Raw genomic sequence first — 19,980 nt, forward strand, 5'->3', positions numbered from 1 at the left:
GACAGAGGACATAGAAGATCCATCCAGGCTAAGAAATCCTGACACTAGACAAAGACATTGTTAAAAGAGGGTGATTCTATATTTTTAAGATGTTTACTGATGTTGAACTGTAACAGCAAAAAGAGCAGCTGCACACTCTTACAATATGAGCAATGTGACCCAAAAGTTTGCGGGCTATTTTCCTGAGGTGGCAACAAACAAATGTACAGACATAAGTCCCCAGGAGTTTCTCCAGGTCCTCCGTAGATGCTCTTCTCTCTCTCCTCAGACAAAACTGCCCCAAGGGAGAAGTGACATACTTATGGCAGGGTCCTCGCAAGGCAAAAGTCAGGGCTCAGAGTGCTCTGAAACAGCTGGTCTCTCTGCACGCACTGAGCCAGGAGCTGTAGATGCCATTGCTGCTTGGGAAACTCATAGGAAAAAATGATTTTTTTTTTCCTGATGTCAGGAAAGGTTCATCTGCCAAAGTCGTATTTGACTGAAGAGAAATAAAAAAGTGTTTTATTTGTCCTTATGAGAACAGTTATTATTTTAGTATAAGTATCTATAAAAATGAAGCCTATATATTGATGATCAGTTAGATAATATTGAAATAATTTATTTTATTTAACTCAGTGAGTAGTGACCTTCAGATTTGGCAGCTGCACTTACATCAGCTAAAGAAACACAGCCAGGCCTTCATCTAAATGGGGCACAATCCATTTCAGCAAGGTGGTTGGTGTAGTTTCTTTTGACTCCTTATTGATTCAGAACAGAACAAACTCTTGGGTGACAGGTTAAAAGGAATTTCTGGCCAATCATTAGTAAAGCTGGGCTTTCATTTTGTTATATGTCCTGGCACAATTCAGAGTATTTTGCAACCATTTCCTCAACTAGCTTTTTTCCCTTTATTCTCTTTGAACTGTCATGTTATACATTAAAACCCAGCTGTTCTCCATCTCCCAAAAGTGTGTAAAGCAATTTTACATAACAGTTTGTTGAGGTAGTTGAAACTTTAAATCCACTGATATTTTAAAATCCATTTATACAGCAATTTGGAACAGAAAAAAAAAAAAAGATGTGTTCTCCAAGAGCATAGAAATTCTGAAAAAGTCCCTTTTCTGAAATCTTCAAAATGTAAATGTGAGATCTACCGCACAGCATCTGGGGTCACTCTAGAGTAAGAATAGCTTATAACGATCAGAAGCCATACTTGTTCCAATATAACTCTATATACTTTTTGCCTATACTTGTACTGCTGGAAAGTAGCTTATGTTTTAGAAGTGTAGTAATTAGTTTCCAAACTCATGATAGAAAGTAAAGCATTACACTTTTCCTAGGGCTTTTATTGAGATCTCTAGCTTCACTTCCCTCTACACATGGAGCTGTTAACAGAAAATTAACTCTAGTGTTCCAATGTATTATTATTGTCAGAGTATTCTAGTTCTCTGACATTATCTGCTTAAGGGACTTAAAATATATCTAGATTTAGTTATCTGTTGATAAGATCTGTGATTTCTAGGGGCTGAGAATATTCAAGTATACATAAACCAAGTTTTATTATGCTATAAATTACCATGAGGCACCACATTTTCAAATCAGAGTAATGTAGCCAATGTTCCTGGGGTTACTCTAGGTTTAAATCATCAGGACAGATCACCATCTGGAACTGTACACAGTGTCTCTTGTGTAAAAGAAGGGTGAAAATATATATTGAATTAATATAGACACATATTTAACATATATAAAGATCATAAGAGTATCCATACTGGATCATGGAAAGGTCCACATCACTCATATATGTTCAGCACTGGCCAGCAGCTCATTGCATAATGAAGAAAAAATGTGTATAAAAGTATTTAAAGGCATTTCTCCTAGCTCATGATCTTCCTCATCCAAAAAATGGTGAGTTGGTATTTGACAGCCTTCCGTAGATTTTTCTTTTGGGGATTTATCCAAACTCTTTTTACACCCAAGTTTTGGTATTCATAACACCATGCTGTAAAGGAGCTCCACAGCTCAAGTACATGTTCCAGGAAGAATTATCTTTCTGTGTTTCTTTTTGAACCAATCTCTGCTAGCTAAATTTCACAGCACAATTTAAAAAGAAGGCAGAGAAGAGGTCAGACAGTTCTGAGATGGAAGGACAGCTTTATCAAGTTACATCTTGCAAGAGTTCAGCATTACCTATTGATCTCTTGAGTTTTCCCTATGCTAGTTTCAGAGGATTGTTCAGACTAAGTAATTTCTGCTTAAACTACCAAAAATGTTCTAGTTAACCTCAGTATAATATAGTATTTACTAGGTAGAAGGCTGATATCCCACATGCTTTGTGCAAGTCTCCATGAGGGACACGAAAATTTGCTAAATCAGAAGTTGTCCTATCCGATATCTTCAGGACACTCTCATTAATACTCTTGGGTTCTTGCTTAATCAACCAATCAATCAATCAATAAATAAAACCTGCTAGTGCAGCAGGCACTTGGTAGAAATTCTGTGAATTTGATAATCGGTCCCTGAAATTAAGGATGAAATAGCTTATTTGATAAATTCTAAAAAAAAGGAAAAGGATTTTTTTTCACCATCTTATCCTGTCTTTTTAAAGGAGTCACAAAAAAGTCAAATACAACACAAACAGCAGAGGGATGGCTTATGATATGTTCAGGCTGAACAACACCTCAGCCTACACTTTAAGGATCCACGAAGGATGATTTTTCTGAGCTCACATACCCTCTAAAGAAAGTTATTTTCATACACCAGCCCTCAACCTGAAAACTTAGATACATTTTTCTTATCATTATCAGCTTTCTTAGCTGCCTCTCACCTATTAGGCAGAGTATGATAAAAGAGTTAGTTCAAGGCTTTTACCTGTGGAAACTGTGTCCAGATCAGCGTTTGACTGAGACTGCGATGATTATGACAACAAAGAGCAGGACGGTCAAAGCAACAGAGAGAAGGCAGCACTTCCTCTTCCTGGTACGTTGCTAAAAGAGGAGAAAAAAGGAGAAACAAACACACGGACTTTTCAATTGAAAGATGGAAGAAGAAATGAAGAAATATTGTTGAGTTTGTATTGTCAGGACTATCTGAGAGAGGTCAAAACGACACAAATCTTGTCTCTTCCTCTAGATTAGCCCATTCTTCTGAATGACCCACGTTTCTCTCATTAACATACTTTTTCATCTACTAAATGATGTTTTTATACAATGGCTTTGTCCTTGCAAGCTTCGTTTCTGGATGAATAACATGGTCAAGTGCATGCCAGAAAGCTCAGTGCACGAGCAATAGGCCTGCTGGGGTGTCCTGTTTTCTTTTAACGTTGATCAATGGCAAGTCAAACCAGGAAACCTCTGCCCAGAGCTACAAAATGTCTTAAAAGTCTGATGTACTTGTTTGCTTCTAAAATGTCAGAGCTTTAGTTCTGTCAGAAGATGATGCTAATGGTCATTTAGTATCCGATGGTATTCTCAAATATTCCTAAGGAGATTTTTTAGGGCTACATGAAATCACTTAGTGTTGGCATTTCCATCTTTCTCTTACCCATGCATGCTCTGCAATGAAGTGCTCATTTCAGTACCTACCCAAAGAACATCTTACCATTTACAGAACAAGTAGCTTTATTGTCTGGTAGCTTCATCACTGATCAAGACTGATGCAGTTCAACATGTGACATTAAAGGCTGGACTGATTTGACTGCTTCTGGAGAGAACTGAACATGGTGTTTAGACCAATCAGGCATGATTCAAGCAAAGAACTGCGAGTTTTTCCACTACACTGATGAAAAGGTCTAGGTATCTTTGTTGAAACAGCATAGTCCCAGTCAGCTCAAGCGTTTTGTTATGATTTCCTATCTTTTTGCCTTTTTTATTTCTTATTTTGGAGATTTTAATGGAAAGGAAGAGGAAAGGAAATTTGGGAAGAATTTTGTTTAACCGAGTCTCCTGCAAAGCAGTCGATGCTACCAGACAACAGGAGACAGATCTTAAAGGGACATATCTCCTATTACCACTCTGTTTCTCAAAAAATCTCTACTAATGTAATTTCACAGATGTATGCCTAACCTACCTTTAGAAATAATCACTGATGTACAAAAGGACATGGGGTTTCAAGAGAAAAAAATAAACACATACACACACAAAACAGGATTCTACAGAAGATGTGGATATATCCACCCTTGAAACTAGACTGGGCCAGGAACAACTTGATTTAAGCGGCTTTGCTTTCAGTGGGAGTTTGGACAGGGACCTTCAGATGCCTCTTCCAACCTATGTCACTTTATGATTCTGTGATTATGATGCCCTGAAGCAAGGTTAATCTGCTCTTATGTGGAAGTGATAATCTATTTCCAAATCTACAGTCGGACCTCTTTTCCCCCAGGCAAGTTCCCTATTGCCCTGAGACAGATGCTACCAGGTTTTTGTCTTAGAATTAGTGACCTCAGAATAGTAGAGCTACAACTACAAAAACAAAAGAAGAAAGCAAAATGCATAATTTATTTTAGAACATAATTTTTAAGATATTCTCCTATTCAGACTAAATATCAGCCAGTTTCATGACTCTTTTTCCACCTCTTCCTTCCCTCAATTACCGGAAACCTTTCTTTCTTACTGTCTACATCATTGCAACTCCTTATTTTTCTCTATCTTGCTTGGCTCCAGCAGGGGAAACACTGAAGCCTCTTCTCGGTTCATGTTGCACAGGGCTATTAGCACAGTAGAAGTATCAAGAGAGTTTGTTCTTGATGCAAACTGAATCTTCAAGTGTGTTTCTAAGAATTATCAATTAAAATCGAGAGAACAGATTTTTCAGAGACTTTTAGGTTTCTTTCTATATTCACAAAGATGACAAAAGATATAGCTGCTTGCTCCATCCTTTTCCCTGCTTGGAAAGTATGGATATTCTACTAGAAAGTGTAAGAGAAATTTAACATTAACTTTTTCTGCTTTCATTTAAATTCTATTATATTTTGACCCTTGACTGGTATACTGTTGTACTGCACTGTTCTACTTCTGTAGCTCCGCCCCTTACTGTTGTAAGCCCATTTCCCATGATACACAGATTTTTTTTTAATGAAATTGGAGCTAATCTATTTTCAATGCACTCACTTGAGAGAGAGAGAAGAGAGGAAAAAAAAAAGGATATTGTGGGGGGGAAAAAATAAATCAGATTTTACTGGAAGAAGAAATGGCTTTTTGCAGTTATTTTTGCTAGGCTCAGGTTTTAATAGTAACACATATTATGGGTAAAGAGAATTTTTAATCCTGACAGAAGCTCTTTAAACACACATGTGAAATCCAAAGAAGTGAAAAGCAGGGCAAGAATCAGCAAGGTTATTTGGGGACACAAGTGAAAATCACTTTATATTGACAGAAGATGTGGATGTGCCTGAGCCTGGAAGACTCCTTGTCTCTTCACTGTTTCAAAAGACCTGCAGGTCTCATCTTACAGCCTAAAAGAACTTTCTCGGGGGTGAACCGTGAAATGTTAAAAGGCATTTTAATTATGTCACAACGGATAGTTAAGTAATTACAAATCATTAAAGTCCATGGCAGCCCTAGGCCCAGAAAAGCAAGCTGCAGCTTAGAAATTCGTAAGCAAGCACAGTTACAGGGAGTAAAAACAATGTTTGTAGCTAAAGATTCAAATATTGGCTAGGGAAAGAATAAATAAAAAAGCGAGTGGGTCCAGAGGAAAACAATAATCCTATACTTATATAGAATAGAAAACTACTGAAGGATTTTGATTCACTTGTGGAAAAGCAGCATTGTGCTCCTCTGTTCTCTGCAGAGCACAGAGCAAAGCAGTTTCCAAAACTGGCTCTACTAAAGAGGCTAAAAGCTCTGAAAACAGGTATATCAGTTCAAGCAGATGTCTACTGTTGCATCTAGTCTATTCTGGGCATCTTAGAGCAAGCCACAGCACTTCAGAGCAGAGACAGAGGAGAGACCCTGAGGCTCTATGGTGTGGCATTTTCTAGGTCTCCTGCAGTATGAAAGCAATGTTTTAAATAAAAAAAAAAACAAACCAGGAAGCATTTTCCAACAACAAGAATTACTGCAAAGAATTCTGGCAGTATCATGGCAGGGCAATATCCATTGTAGCTAATATCCATTATGGAGATCTGATTCCTGCAAACCCATCCAGGTAAGCAAATAAACACAGGATGAATTTTAAAAAGTAAAACTCACATTATAGCAGCCTGGAGTTGTTAGGTTAGACCCTTTTTAAAGGTCTCTGTTGGGCAATGAAAAAAAAAATCACCTTGATTAATTTTCAAGTAGTTTTTAGGATTAACAAATCCGTTTGACACAAAATGGTACATTTTATATGCAAATCTCCATAGAGAGGCTTTTGTGACGTTAAAAACATTTGTACCATTTTCTTTCTTCTACTCTCAGAGGTCATCTGGAATTGCACTAAAGCCTTTTTCTATGCACTTAATATGCATTTTTGAAAGCTAATTTGAGGTCTGCTGAATTGGGAGCCCAGGGCCTTAATTACTTTTGGACATGTTTGTATAGAGAAGATGTTGTGAATCTGCAAGTACTGTCACTCCAATATTCGCCAACTGGAACTCAGCTGAAGGCTGGGGAATTCTCACGGAGGGGCTTAAAATAAATAAATAAATAAATAAATAGGGAGATATTGGAGTAACATAGAAAAAAATCAGGCCTTGTGGATGTGTTTACCTTCAAGTGTTATGTAAACATACTGAGGGAAAAATTCTCTATCCACTTTTGCCAGTGATTCTATCATTATTTTTGTTACTACATTCCATTTATATTGATAGTATTCCTTTAGCTAAGTCACTGCACAATCATCTCCTATATGATAGTAAACAGATAGCATTATTGCAAGAGAACTGGAAAATGTGACCTTTAACGTGTATACAAATTTAAACGCACTGACCAAATTTGGTGACCTTTATGGAAAAGCTTCCTAATGGAGTAGCAGTGAATTTGCTATTAAATATCACTGCTTGTGCAGACTGTCTAGAAAAGGCCAGCAATATTATTAAGCACTTTTAGTATATTTAAATGAGAAGGAAACAGCCAACTTGCTCAGGAGTAAACCTTAAGAGATGCGATAACAACACGAAAAGGACAGCTCACTCTAGCAGGGGAATAATGTTTCTCTCTCTCACATTGCTTTTCTGCCATTATCACTGCATCATTTTGACCAATTTCAAATTTTCCTTTCGCTGCTCTGTCTAGGCCACTAGTGCAGTTGCCACTCTGCACTAATTCTGTGCAATCTTCTCATTCCTTTCAAAATTTCTTCCCAATTCACTTCTCAACCATTTATGTTCTTTGCAGATATCCTCACTGGAACTAGCGGTCATCTACAGGCAAAGTTGCCCAGCATTTCCTCTGGTAGAATTGTGTTTCCTGCCACTTAGATGTTTAGCTAGTGATAACCAGTCAGGCTGACATTTTCCACACTTGAAGTCTATTTCAAGCTGATATTCCTGCTTCTTCATCTAAGTGAAAAATGTTTCAGCCAACTCTAATGGAAAACATATATATATGTGTGTATAAAACAGTTTCTATACATATATATAATATAGAGAGCAAAAAATGAACAAATTTTACCATGACAAAAAAAGATAATGCAAACATTTTTTTCTAGTGCCTTCATGCGCTGCAGCATATTGGGGAATGTGAGGAATAGAGAGAAATGTTTAATGTTTCTAGGAAAATTTGGCTCCTCTTGGGTATGATTTACCCAAAACCCCAGTTCACAAATTTGTGACTAGTTTCAAAACAGGGTAATTTTCTGAAGAACCCCATCTATGCTGAACAGTCTGCAGTCATGATGAGGATTAGACGAGGGTGTTCTCTGCATTGTTGTCCCTAAAAGCAGTCAAGGGCTGATGGTGAAGCTATAAGCAGTGATTTAATTGCTGCCTTTTCTAACTCTTGAATGCTTGAATTAGCAATCTTAATAAATCCTTAATATATTTGTTTTTCTCTTAATGCTGAAACATCATTTACAATAACACATGCTAATGGCTTACATTTCTATCATGTCTTTCAAGGCAGCAGGCCTCCAATGAGATTTACAAATTTGCTATAAAGAGGATTACTCTTTTTCCTCAGCACTGGAACAAAGCCATCTACCTCTGGCAGCTGTTTGAATTCTACATAGCAAAACTCGCCAACAGTTTAAAGCAGGTAATGACTATTGTGTGTAGCTGAAACACCAGAGAGCCTGCAATTTCCCAAAGCAGAATTTGCACAGGTAAACAAAGGAAATGCCCCTATATTCTTCCAGAAACTGCCTGGAGATGCTTTATAACCTTACATGGACAGATTCACACAGACTTGGACTCCGCAAAGTCTAGCTCAGAAACATGGGTAAAAAGGAACACAGGAGAGAGAGATCAATTCAGCTACATTAAAGTGCTGCTGTGCTCAGGGAAAGGCTTCTTGCTGAGTAGTGTTTATTAGATTATGTCCCTACATGAACATGCTCAGACTAAACCGTCCCAGCTGTCTCAGTTTTTCCTCATAGGAGAGTTACTTCAGTCCCTTAGTTGTCTCTCAGCTGGCTCAGTAGCTCCATGTACTCAAGCGCCAGAACTGGACACACTATTGCAGATGTGGTCTCAGGGCTGAGCAGAGGATCACCTGCTTCCACCTGATGACAACACTCTTCCTAATGCACACCAAAAGCCTCAGGTCCTTCTCCACAGAGCTGCTTTTAAGCAGGTCAACCCCAGACCTCACTGGTACAGGAATCCTCCTTTGGTGCAGGACTGTGCACTTTCCTTTGCTGTAACTCATGAGGTTCCTCTCCACCCATCTCTCCAGCCTGTCAAGGCCCACTAAATGGCAGTGCAGCCCTCTGGGGTATCAGCTACTCCTCCTAGTTCTGTGTCATTTGCATACTTGCATCCAGGTCAATCACGTTTAACATCTTCATTAGTGTAGATTGAACGGTATTAGTATCACTGGTAACTGGCCTCCAGATGGACTTCATAACTGTCATCTCCTCCATGTAGGCACCAATGGTGCTGCCAACTGCATCTTTATAGGGATCTTCTTGGAATAATTTCATGAGATAGGGCCATAGAAGTAAGAGGGGCCCCACGAAACTGGATAATATTCAAGGATTGTGCATCCGGAGAGCACGAAGTTGAGAAAACGGGGCAGGAAACCTACATGGATGAACAAGGAAGAACCAGCAAAACTTAAACAGAACTGGGAAGTGTACAGAAGGTGCAAACAAAGACAAACCACTTGGGGAGAGTATAGGGATGTCATCTGAATATGCATGGTTGAAATTTAGAAGTCCACAGCCTGTTTAGAGTTTAATCTGGCAAAGAATGTCAAGGACAGCAAGAATGGCTTAAGTACATTGGCTACAAAAGTAACACTAGGGATCAGAGTACATCAAGAAAGGATTTTCTATCTTCAAAGTATTATACTCTTGAAGTAGGAATTGCCTCCAAGTCTCAACAATAATTAAAACAGATGACTTCTGCTGTAAATCTTCAGGCACCAAAGAAGAAACCAAACTCTAAGCTCATCTGATGATGTCACCAGAAGGCAACTGCATATGCCTACACATTATCCACTACATTACAGTGATCTATGCAAATCTTTTCCCCAATGTTACATTTCATAAATTAAATCAGTTTCTGGACACCTAGAAAGTACCGAGTTATCAAATCCTTACAAATGTTGAGAGCTGATGAATCTCCATAGTGAAAATGTCACAGGACAATAATAAGTACCATTTTGTGTGTGTAATTTTGATTAGACCAATTGATACAAGTGAAAAAGAAAGACATGGACTGCTACTTGTCTGAAAATCTGTCTGTTCTTTTTCAGTAGTGTCAGTCAATTTAATACAAGACATTACTCCTTAGAAACTTTATTTACCACTATCTCTAGACCACCATTACCATCAGCACTACTTCAGCAACATCTATGCTACTACTAAACACTTCACTGTTAACATGTAAAGCAGTAGTTAGGAGATCGGACTATGCAAAATTAATACATAGTTTTGCAAAACAATGACATTTACTGCTTTAAGTAAATGTTTAAACATAGTGAATAGTAAATCCAGTGATTTCTATTAACAACCACACCAAGGATAACTGCCAATCAAGAACATTCTTCAAGCTCAAAACTTGTTTTTCCTCCAGTTGTTCTGTTTTCCACCAGTTTACAAGTATTCACTGTGTCACTGCTGCTCCTTTGCAGTATACAGACTAGTTGGGGACCCAAACGCTATGCATCTTGAAGGTCTTTTCCAACCATAATGATTCTATGATCCCTGAGAAATTAAATGGAGATTAGGCATGAAAATCCTGCTTGGCAAGAGTGACCAATTGTGGCCTAGAAAGTCAAGGGATGCACACCTCTACATTTTCTCTAAAACAGCATAGATATGCAGGCTAACTACAAGCTATTTTTACATCTTCTTACCCCCTTAAGTTTTTATATGTAGGTCTTCACCCATTCAGAGTTGATCCCATAGAGACAAGCTGAGAGTCTTAAGTAATTGTCAAATGAGTATAAATGAAGGACAAAAGGATATCTTTTCTTTTACCAATTAATCTATGTTGCACATAGTTTAAGTCCAGTCCAGTTTAAGTCTCAGTGAAATTGAGAAGAATTAACAATGTCTCCATACTACTGTATTGTGTGGGATGGAATGAAATTTCAAAGATGCTCGGTTTTCCTTAAAGGCCATGAAAAATTGGTTAGGCAGACATAATTTCTAGTTATAAACTTTAAATTAAATACAAACAAACTCTTCAAGGTTCTGAACGTATTTTTACCTCTGTTATTTTTCCATTTCACAGTGGCCTATGAGCTTTCAGTTTTCTGATGGATCAAATGAACCTAATTCCAGGAGGTTGCCTGTACTACTGCACTTCTGCCTCCACAAAAGGAGCAGAGAATACTGGAAAATTTAATGAGATCAAAATATTCTCCTGCTTAGCTTTGCAGATGGAAAGTCAGGGAAATCTGAACAAAGGAGAAAGTTTAGGACTGGCATTCAAATGTAAAAACAAAAATAATTTAAAAAGACCTTAAAATAGCAGACATCAGTATTGGCAGATCTAACATCTATTCCTCTTTCTTGCAATCTTTCATGCAATCTTTCAGAAGTCACTTAATTTCCCAGTACCTATGTTTCCCTTTTTCTAAGATTAAGGATGTTACTTCAGTAATTTCATAGGCCACCTACAGTGATGACTATCCATTTTCCAGTATGAGAGTCCTGTTTATTCTGGGAGTTTTGTTGTTGTGTTAATATCAACCCAATGCCTTTTTTTAAAAAAAATGCCCACTTTTGTTTTTGCTCTTTATTTTAAGTAAATTAATTCAGCCATTTCTAAGATTAGCAGCTTTAGCATCTTCCTGGAGGATAGCATTTCAATTGTGAAATTGCATAATATAATTATGGGTATGACATTGGAGTTCATATTTCAAGGGAAAAAAGTGTGCCCTTCTTTGGTATCTCAAGCAACAATTTGAAGCAAATAGTTGTCTTAAACTGTATTTTGCTCTGAATTAAGCTAAAAAACTAGGATGAACATTGTCTGATATGAGAGTTTAAAACATTCATGAGACTAAACTGTTTACTGCTCATCGGTTTTTGGCAGAAAGGCAATATTCAGAAACAGGCTACAGTATTATAGATGGTGCCATCAAAACTTTCTATTCTGCCTCTACCTATATCAGAATTTTTATTTGCAAGCTGTAAGGGTCTCAACAAAAAATATTGTTTACTTACAAACCAATAACCTTGAAACCTGACCCTGTATGTCTTGCGGAAACTCTAGATCTACACACTGATTAGTCAGTAATAATTTAACTGTGATGGACAATATGATGGAAGGCTGTGAATAACAGAGTACAATGCCAGTGTTTATCCCTACAAAATGTATCTGTTAATAGCAGCAATAAGAGGAAAAACTGCAAAATAAAGGAAGAATTAAATGGTATTATGATACTTTACGGTTAAAAGGGTAAATAGCTTCGGCCTTTGAGCTTTATAATATCACATGAAGGGAAGGCAACATAATAAAATTACTTAAATCCACCTTTCTTTTCCTTAGAAAACATATATTTATTATTCCTATGATGGCCCCATTTTGCAACCAGTTTGTCAAACTTATGGAAGTAGTCATCTCTGCTCAGCTATTTATGCCACATAGGGAAAAAGCAATACACAAACATTTCTTACAATAACATGTGATTCCTCAGCATGGCATTAAGAGGGAGGTAAATATAAAAGATAGTATGCCATACAACTCTAGCTAATTTTTAACTGGGACAAAGTTTTTTCAGTTACATACCTTCTTTGGCATCTTCGTAGAGGTACATGGCCAAAACAAATAAACAAACAACAACAACAAAACCCAAAACACCACGTTGCATTAGACCAAGTTTAAAATTCTTCAACTTACTCAGTTTGCTGTTACATGTTTTTTCATAAAATATACCAAGCCAGTCTCTGGGTGGTTCCTGGAACAAATTTTAATTTCATATATGCCTTTTTTGGGGGCAGTACTGGGCTGATCTCCTAGGGCCCTGAGAAAAAAAGCTTATTAATCAGTTTTCAGAGTAAGGCCTGTATGCAAATACTCCCGAACTGTCATTCTGAAAATTGAACCAAACAACTGATTTGAGAAATCTTTGAAATTTTCTTCACCTAAACTGAAACCTCTGTGGGAAGTTATGTACTGGGGGTATAGGAGAAAAATTTAAAGGCAGAAATCTCCTGAGAGGTCCTGCCTATGGATAACTATATACATTTTTTCAGGCTGGCATTCAAGAGACCAGAGACTTTTCAACAGTGAATAAGTGAGGAGAACTTCTGAACTAGTTAAGAGTGTACCACCTGATCAAAGCTTCTGACTCTCCATTCCTTTGCTCCCTGGCATCTATGGCAAGGGCTTAAAAAGGTTGAGCTTCACATGGAAGAAAAATTAGACATATCTGTGTGTGCATGTTTCCCCCTTCTGCTTGTCAAAGCCTCTGTACTTAGCATATTAATTTACTGAGTTCATCTTTTTAATGTCATTAGAGCTCCTTTTTTGTCTTTATAATCCTCTTATTTGGTAATCAGTCTGAGCCTGTCTGTATTTTTTACAAGTTTCTGGTGGAGATCAAGGAAAGTTTTCTCCTGATCTACTCCACAACCTCCAGCTTTCTCCTCAGTAGTTCAGTGTGATCCACAGGCCTAAGAACAATCCTTTGTCCTTCTGTTTCTTTTCCTTGATTGCCCTTTAGGGCAATATAACATGACTTTTCTTTTAGATGCATTACAGGTGATGCAAAATGAACACCACAGAGCTGAAGGAATTAGAAACAAACATGGAAAAGATCATAGAAGTTATTGCTATATGTACCAGCTAGGAAAAACACACCAAGAGACCCTTTTCTACAAGCTATCACTGAAAATGGTAACAGGCTGTTTCTTAAAATTCTAATTGATTTCCCTTCATAGAAAAGATCAGAGAGCATGAAATAATCTCAAAACACCAAGTAGATATGACATCCCAGTAAATGTACTTCTTACTTTCTATTTCTAAAGATAAATAAATCCATCACTTGTCATTATCTACCTTCCTGCTGTTCACTACATATACTTTAAATGGCAGAGAAATCATTAACACATATCAATATCATTTCTCAGTTTGAAGGCATTAAGGAGAAGCCCTCATGATCCCTTTAAAAGGCATCCATGGGACAGAGCCATACTCAGTAAAGCAATGGGCAACATCAGCCTATTCACCAAAGTCTAACTTTGCTATTCCCTCTCTGTTCTTTCAAATCCCTTTTAAAAATAGAAGTTCATTTATCCACTTACTTAAGCAAAAAGCTGTAGACAGCGAGCTGCTTACCCTGCTTTTTCAAATTTGATTTTTTTTTTTTGGGGGGGGGTGAGGGGAGGAGAGAAAAAGAAAAAAAGAAATCAACATAAGGGCAATCCCACATCAACTAATCTCAGCAGTAAATTAATTAAACAATTATTTTAGCCAAGCCTTCACTTCTGACACAGCACAGCTGACGCTAATTGGGCCACAATCAAGATAGTAATTCAGGTTAATTGGATTTCCACTGTCAGCAGCTATCAGCTTGTTTCAATATGCTGCTGTCATTTAAGAATAATTAATCACAGACGACTTTATTGAATGGCATGGGTTGACAGCTGATGCTCTGGTAGTGCTTGAAAAAGTTGGTGGGTTGGTAGTCCTACAGGATTAGAGAGATAGCTTCTGTTCTAGAATAATTTCCACTAGAAGAATTTTCCAAACTAACTTTACTATTACTGTATTCTTGAGACCCAAAGCTTTTTAAATAAATTGTCAAAACGGTGATATTTACTCTTTTACACATGTAGAGAGAAATAGAGGAGGCTAGAGAAAGAAACAGCTATTCCTATTGAAATAAGAGGTCAGAGAGATGCGCTCCACTGCAGCCTTCAGGTACATGCTCTCTGTTTGGCTAGAGCCACAAAGGGTTCAGTAACACAACACTTCACATGTTGCATGAACTGAAATAGTAAGCCTGGTCTAATGTCACTTGCTTTTCTTGATTCATCATATGCCATTATTTTGATTGACTTTTGATAATATAATTTACTTGATCCATTGCAAGAATGGGAGAAAATTTAAATATAGAAATATTATATATACTATATATTTAATTGAAGTATAAATTTAAGGTATTCTTGGCAGAGTTCTAAAAAATTCTATCAAAAATGGCTTCAGTACTTTCATAGCTGGCTGGAGAAACACCTCTATCAGGAATGTAAACTTATTGTGTAAATAACAGGCACTAGCTCTAAATGGATGGAGTACACAGGAGAAAACTTCTGATGGAAAACCAGGCACTGCAACCGACAAATTTGGTTCCTCTTATTTTGGAAAATATTGGAGAGAAGACTGGAATATGCAGTATACAAATAATGAGGTGCAAATTCCTGCCTTTAAGGTGTTTTCTTGCTGTCAATCGTAGAGGCCTGATTAGGTAGAATCATCCATTAACCAAAGTGAGTGAGACGAAGCAATTTATTAAGACCTTTTTTCAGAGCAAGCTGTAGATACTGATGAACAATGGATATGAAGTTTTTATTCTATCAGGATGTCAAATCAGTCAACTTCCCCAGATTTTTATCTTCAGTTATAGCTAAGACCTAGTTGCCTCCTTAGCCTTTTGTTCTTGGGAAGCCACTGCTTTTTGGAGAATGGTTTCTCTGTTAAGATGCAAATAAAGTAGAATCTATATTAGACTAGAAGGATTCACCCCCAGAAATAGGCAAAAGCAGTTAAATCTATGGTTTTATTATGTTTAACATTTGTAATACAAATTGGCTCCAGAAGTGCAGCAGGTTGGTGTTATTTAAAAGCACTCTGATAGAGGATGTCAGTTAAAGACACGAGATCCAAAACAAAGGGATTATTATGTTATGATCCATTGCAATCTTACAAAATATAATCTCATGACATATTAAATTGTGTGAATAAATTACTGGGGATTCTCCTAATAGAGAGACAAAATGCAGACATACAAATGAACATTACAAGCATTTTGTTCTTAACCGGTTAGCTCTGTGATCACTTCTGACAGATAAAACCCAAATCTGAAACTATTTTCTTTAACTTATTTTTCTTTCTAACCATATACTTTCCAACAGGGATTCATGTGCCATGTCAGCAGCCTTGTTATTTGTAAGCAAGTGGGTACTCTGTTAGTCTCCTTCATTGCTCTCAATATCCCATGATCTTGGGTGATCTTCTTAAAAGATTTTGTCAGAAAACAAGGAAAAGAACCAAAATCCATGTATCATAGCATAATTATATCCCAGTATAAGTTGCTGTGAACATTTCAGTAGGAGGCCTAGAAATGAACAGATCGTGAATATTAGACTGTTCTCTCTTCCCCGAACATAATAATCATCACCATCATCATCACTGTCGTCATAGGAGGTGAAAAGAGGCTTTAGAGTTCACTTTCCCTGCACTGCAGGTTTTGTACTTGAACAAAGGAATTTCTTCTCCAGAGTTCCAGTCCAACAACTTTTAGAATTTCTTAAGTTACTAACGCTTTTTAAAAATAGGAAGATTAACCAGTAGCTTGGTTAAATGGTACCAAGCAGGTGAGATGTGGAAGTCTGTTCCAGCCGTGTCAGAACAAAGCAAATGGTGAGTTGGCTCAAAATGTGCTCAGTTGGATTGTAAAGATTTGGACCACTGTTGGCTTTCATCTGTCCTCTAATATCTGGTTCCCCATGCTTGAAGGAGCTTGCAGGCCATGCCAATGCTCCAATCACTGCCACCTTTAAAGCCTTGGACCTTTCACTGGCACCAAAAAAATAAACAAAGCCAACAAGTTGGAAATAGGAGTATCCAAAGAATATGGAGCTGAAGCTCCAATGCCATATGGGACATTAATCCATATATCTTGATCCTTCCTGCTTTGCTATTTTTTTTTCTCATTCTTCTCATGCAAAGATCTTGGAAATGTTTCCATTATTTGTTTAAATAAGGATCAGAAGATGATCCAGATGGCAAACAGGTGAGCAAGCAAAAGCAGATGATATTTCCAAGAAGAAAAATATTTCTATGCCTCTTGCTGCAGCTGTTCAGTGGAGCCAAAGTTATATTAATAGATGGGAGTGGTATTTTTAATTATTTGTTTGTTTAACAAGGCTATGAGAATGGAATATTTGGGCTTTTTTAAGAATTGTCTACATTCACATCTCAATCCCTCAGTGCAAATAACACTTAATAGCAGATCACAGAGTCTTCAGAGATTTGATGTAGACAATAGCAGAAAAACATATGTTTATCTCCCTGGGTATTTGTGTGGCAATATGACCTCTTTTTTTCTTTTCCTTTTTTTTTTTTTTTAAGTGACTCTCTCTCAAACCTACAGGTACCTACTAGGTTGGTGTTACTTTATACTGAAAAGACAGAATAAGTATCGTCCTTATAACATCCTGTTAGAACAATAGCTCACAAGAAGGACATATTCGCAGTGACTTAGAAATATTTTCTGAGGTGAGCAGGATGCCCACTCAAACTCAGCGCCTGTAGAAATTGGCACGACTAGAAACTTTTTTGGATACATCAGACTAAACTCCTCAAAATAGTTTGAATCAATCAACAGAAGCAATTAGCATCTTTATGTGATTAGTTCTTCTGTTGATCTCATTAGCTGGGCTCAGGTGCTAATATTCTGATTGTCACCTTGTAACTGCTATGAGTCAGGGAAGGAGTGTGTGGGTGTGGAGGTAAAAGACAGGAAAGCTTCTGACTTTTTTTTTTCAAGCTCCGTCTTTTCTTTACTTTTCCTTGCAGGAGGAGATTTAAGTCTTCAGACTTTATCTCAAGAATACAAAAGTCATAGGTAAGGATGCAGAACTGCAATCTTCAAAAACCTAAGGCTTCCAGAGAAAAATAATACAAAGCAGACAATAAAATTTCCAGTTATCCATGGACTCCTACTTCAACTTAGGGTTACCATGCAAGAGAAATACACATGAGGAAAGAACAGTTACAAATTCATAGCCTAATTAATACTTAATCTTCATCTGGACAGCAAACAAAGAAGTTGGCATTGTTCTTAACTATATTTTCCTATTTAGATCTGTTGGCAAGGAATTGATGCAACCTTGCATCTAGCTTTTTCCCATCAGCTCAGCTAAGAGGATTCAAGTCACAACAGCTACCAAGCAGCACTGAGCTGTGAACTGCTCTGGAGAGGTTCTGAACAAGTTACAGAGAGTTATGTCAATGAAAGGCCAGCGACATATCAGACACATAATATCTGAACAAATAAACATCACTGCGTATTTGATATGTATCTCTGCTGCACAGATTTACAGTAATGCCACTTGGCAGATCGTGAGACCTTTCCTTAGCTAGCGAGAAGGTAGTTGGGAGAAGAAGGCAATGGACATAAATTCCATCTGGCTGCTAGACAGGAAGAAAAAGATTCTGGGATTTTACCCCCAACTTCGCCAGAAAGGAGATATTTGGCCTTACAGACATCCATCAATTTCATGGCACTTTTGTTTTACTTGAAAAATACTTCTAATACATGCAAAGGAGGGCTAATCTCTTCTGGTTGAATGTGGTCTAACCAACCATGCTTGTCATGCAAGGTGAGGATGTGTTTGAGGTAGATGTGCTGCAAAGTTTGACCTTACAGTGGTGAGGTGATTGACCTGACATGGCAAAGAGTATGTAAATAGAATGTTTTCAACTTTCTTCATCTGCTAGAAGTCTGGAAAACAAGAAAAAGAGGAAGAACAACGGACATTCTTACAGATAAAAAGTGTACCTAACTGAAATTATTAAATTTTGGAAGACTGGAAATAAGCCATTTCTAACATTAAGTACTTGTCCATTAACAAGGTCCAAGTAGGGGAAAGGGGTGGTGACACAGACAATAAGAACTCTATATCAGAGATACGGTTATTAGCAATTCAGAATTAGAGAATTATTTCTGAGCCATTTTTATGGAATAATTCTGAATCTGGGATATAATCTGCCAAAGTAAAGCCTAGTAGCAGACACAGTGGCGGGGATTTGTTAAAACTATCAGAAATACTAGCTGACAGAAAAAATAAAGTAACACTTTAAGCACCTGTCTGTTGGTGAGAGAAGATTAGAATATTAAAAACAAAATCTATATTGTTAAGGGAAATTTCAGTTTTGGTAGGAATATGATTAAGCTCACAAGTAGCCAGTAATAATGCATAAAAATTACTAATGCAACTTTTTATATGAGGCTAGTGAGCCGGAGATAAAATTACTTTGTTCGACCTGATTATGATGGATATAGTTGAATTAGGTACTGGACTGGAAATCCGTAGTTTTCTAAGGATGAGTGATCATGATTTGATTACATACAATATGAAAAACATAAAAAAACCTCTTACTCCACAGAGGCACACATCTTCCCAAACCAAGAAAATTACAAGCAAAATTGACTGCAGAAATCATTTAAATAGAAAAAAAATAGAATGAAAATAAGAAGAACTAAAGGAACAGTCTATTAGCTGGTCAGCATGCCTTGATATTTCAATCAAAAAATGAAGAGCTTTAGCAAAAACTTGATTGTGATGCAGTGATTAAGTGTAAGCAGCAAATAGAAATTCAAGGAATTGTACTTTTAACCGGGGAAAAAATGCCCCGTGGTCTTCTTTGCATTTATATCTAGCAGGGTGTATATCTCCTTGCAAAGCGAACTCTAGCTCTTACTATATATATCACTAATACTGTATCTGTAGGCCTGCCTCGCCACAAGGGGAGACCCCAAACCCCCTTAATCCACAATACTCCTAGATGATGTTGATGATAGAAGCTGACAGAGAGATTTATTGCATATGTCTCACTTAAAAGATGAAGCCCACCCCCCACCACCACACACACACAAAAAAAGACAGAGATCAATGCTAACTAGATATAACAAAGAGATTTTAAAGGCACCAGTGGAAATAATTGCTGGCTAGGCTAAAGAAATGAGTTTGGGGGACTTTTGGTGGGTAGACTGAGAATAAAAGAAATCCTGGTAATGTCACAATCCAATTAGGGTGAAGATAAAAATTGCTAATAACAACATGGAAAACACAAATATATTCAGTAAACATCTCTATTACAGATTTGGGTAATAAAGGATTTTGTACTCATATCCCTTGATGGACCATATTAGGAACAAAGAAGGATTTTAAACTGACAAATAATCGAAAATTAAAGAATAGAGCTGTAACTAATACCAGGCAACTTTTGTTTGTTTGTTTGTTTTTGAGCTGAATGGATTTTATTCTGATAAGTTACAGAACTGATTGCTCCAATAGTGAAGTGTATTTGACTTTCATAGTTCACAACAATCTGGTAAAAAATATAATATTTTCCAACTTGCAGCAATATAAACATCACTAAGGAATCTGCATCAGGGAAAGCAAGGGAGGTCTAAGGCCATCAGCAGGCATGCATGATCCTTTTCCTGGGATATGGTC

General features: G+C 37.2%; 1 protein-coding gene across 3 annotated transcripts in view; it reads right to left on the reverse strand.

Annotated features, from left to right (window-relative positions):
• TSNARE1 (t-SNARE domain containing 1) overlaps nt 1–19,980 on the reverse strand; it is a 418,229-nt gene that overhangs the window by 53,563 nt on the left and 344,686 nt on the right. For all 3 annotated transcript variants that reach the window (XM_088531270.1, XM_088531278.1, XM_088531285.1), the window contains exon 11: nt 2,848–2,963. In XM_088531270.1, coding sequence (XP_088387396.1) covers nt 2,868–2,963 — 96 coding nt within the window. In that variant the 3' untranslated portion in view covers nt 2,848–2,867. The remainder of the gene's footprint in view (nt 1–2,847; nt 2,964–19,980) is intronic.

This window comes from Tinamus guttatus, unplaced genomic scaffold, assembly GCF_059628265.1.
Source record: "Tinamus guttatus ecotype Peru unplaced genomic scaffold, ASM5962826v1 Tinamus_guttatus_pri_ptg000032l, whole genome shotgun sequence".
Lineage (NCBI taxonomy): Eukaryota > Metazoa > Chordata > Aves > Tinamiformes > Tinamidae > Tinamus > Tinamus guttatus.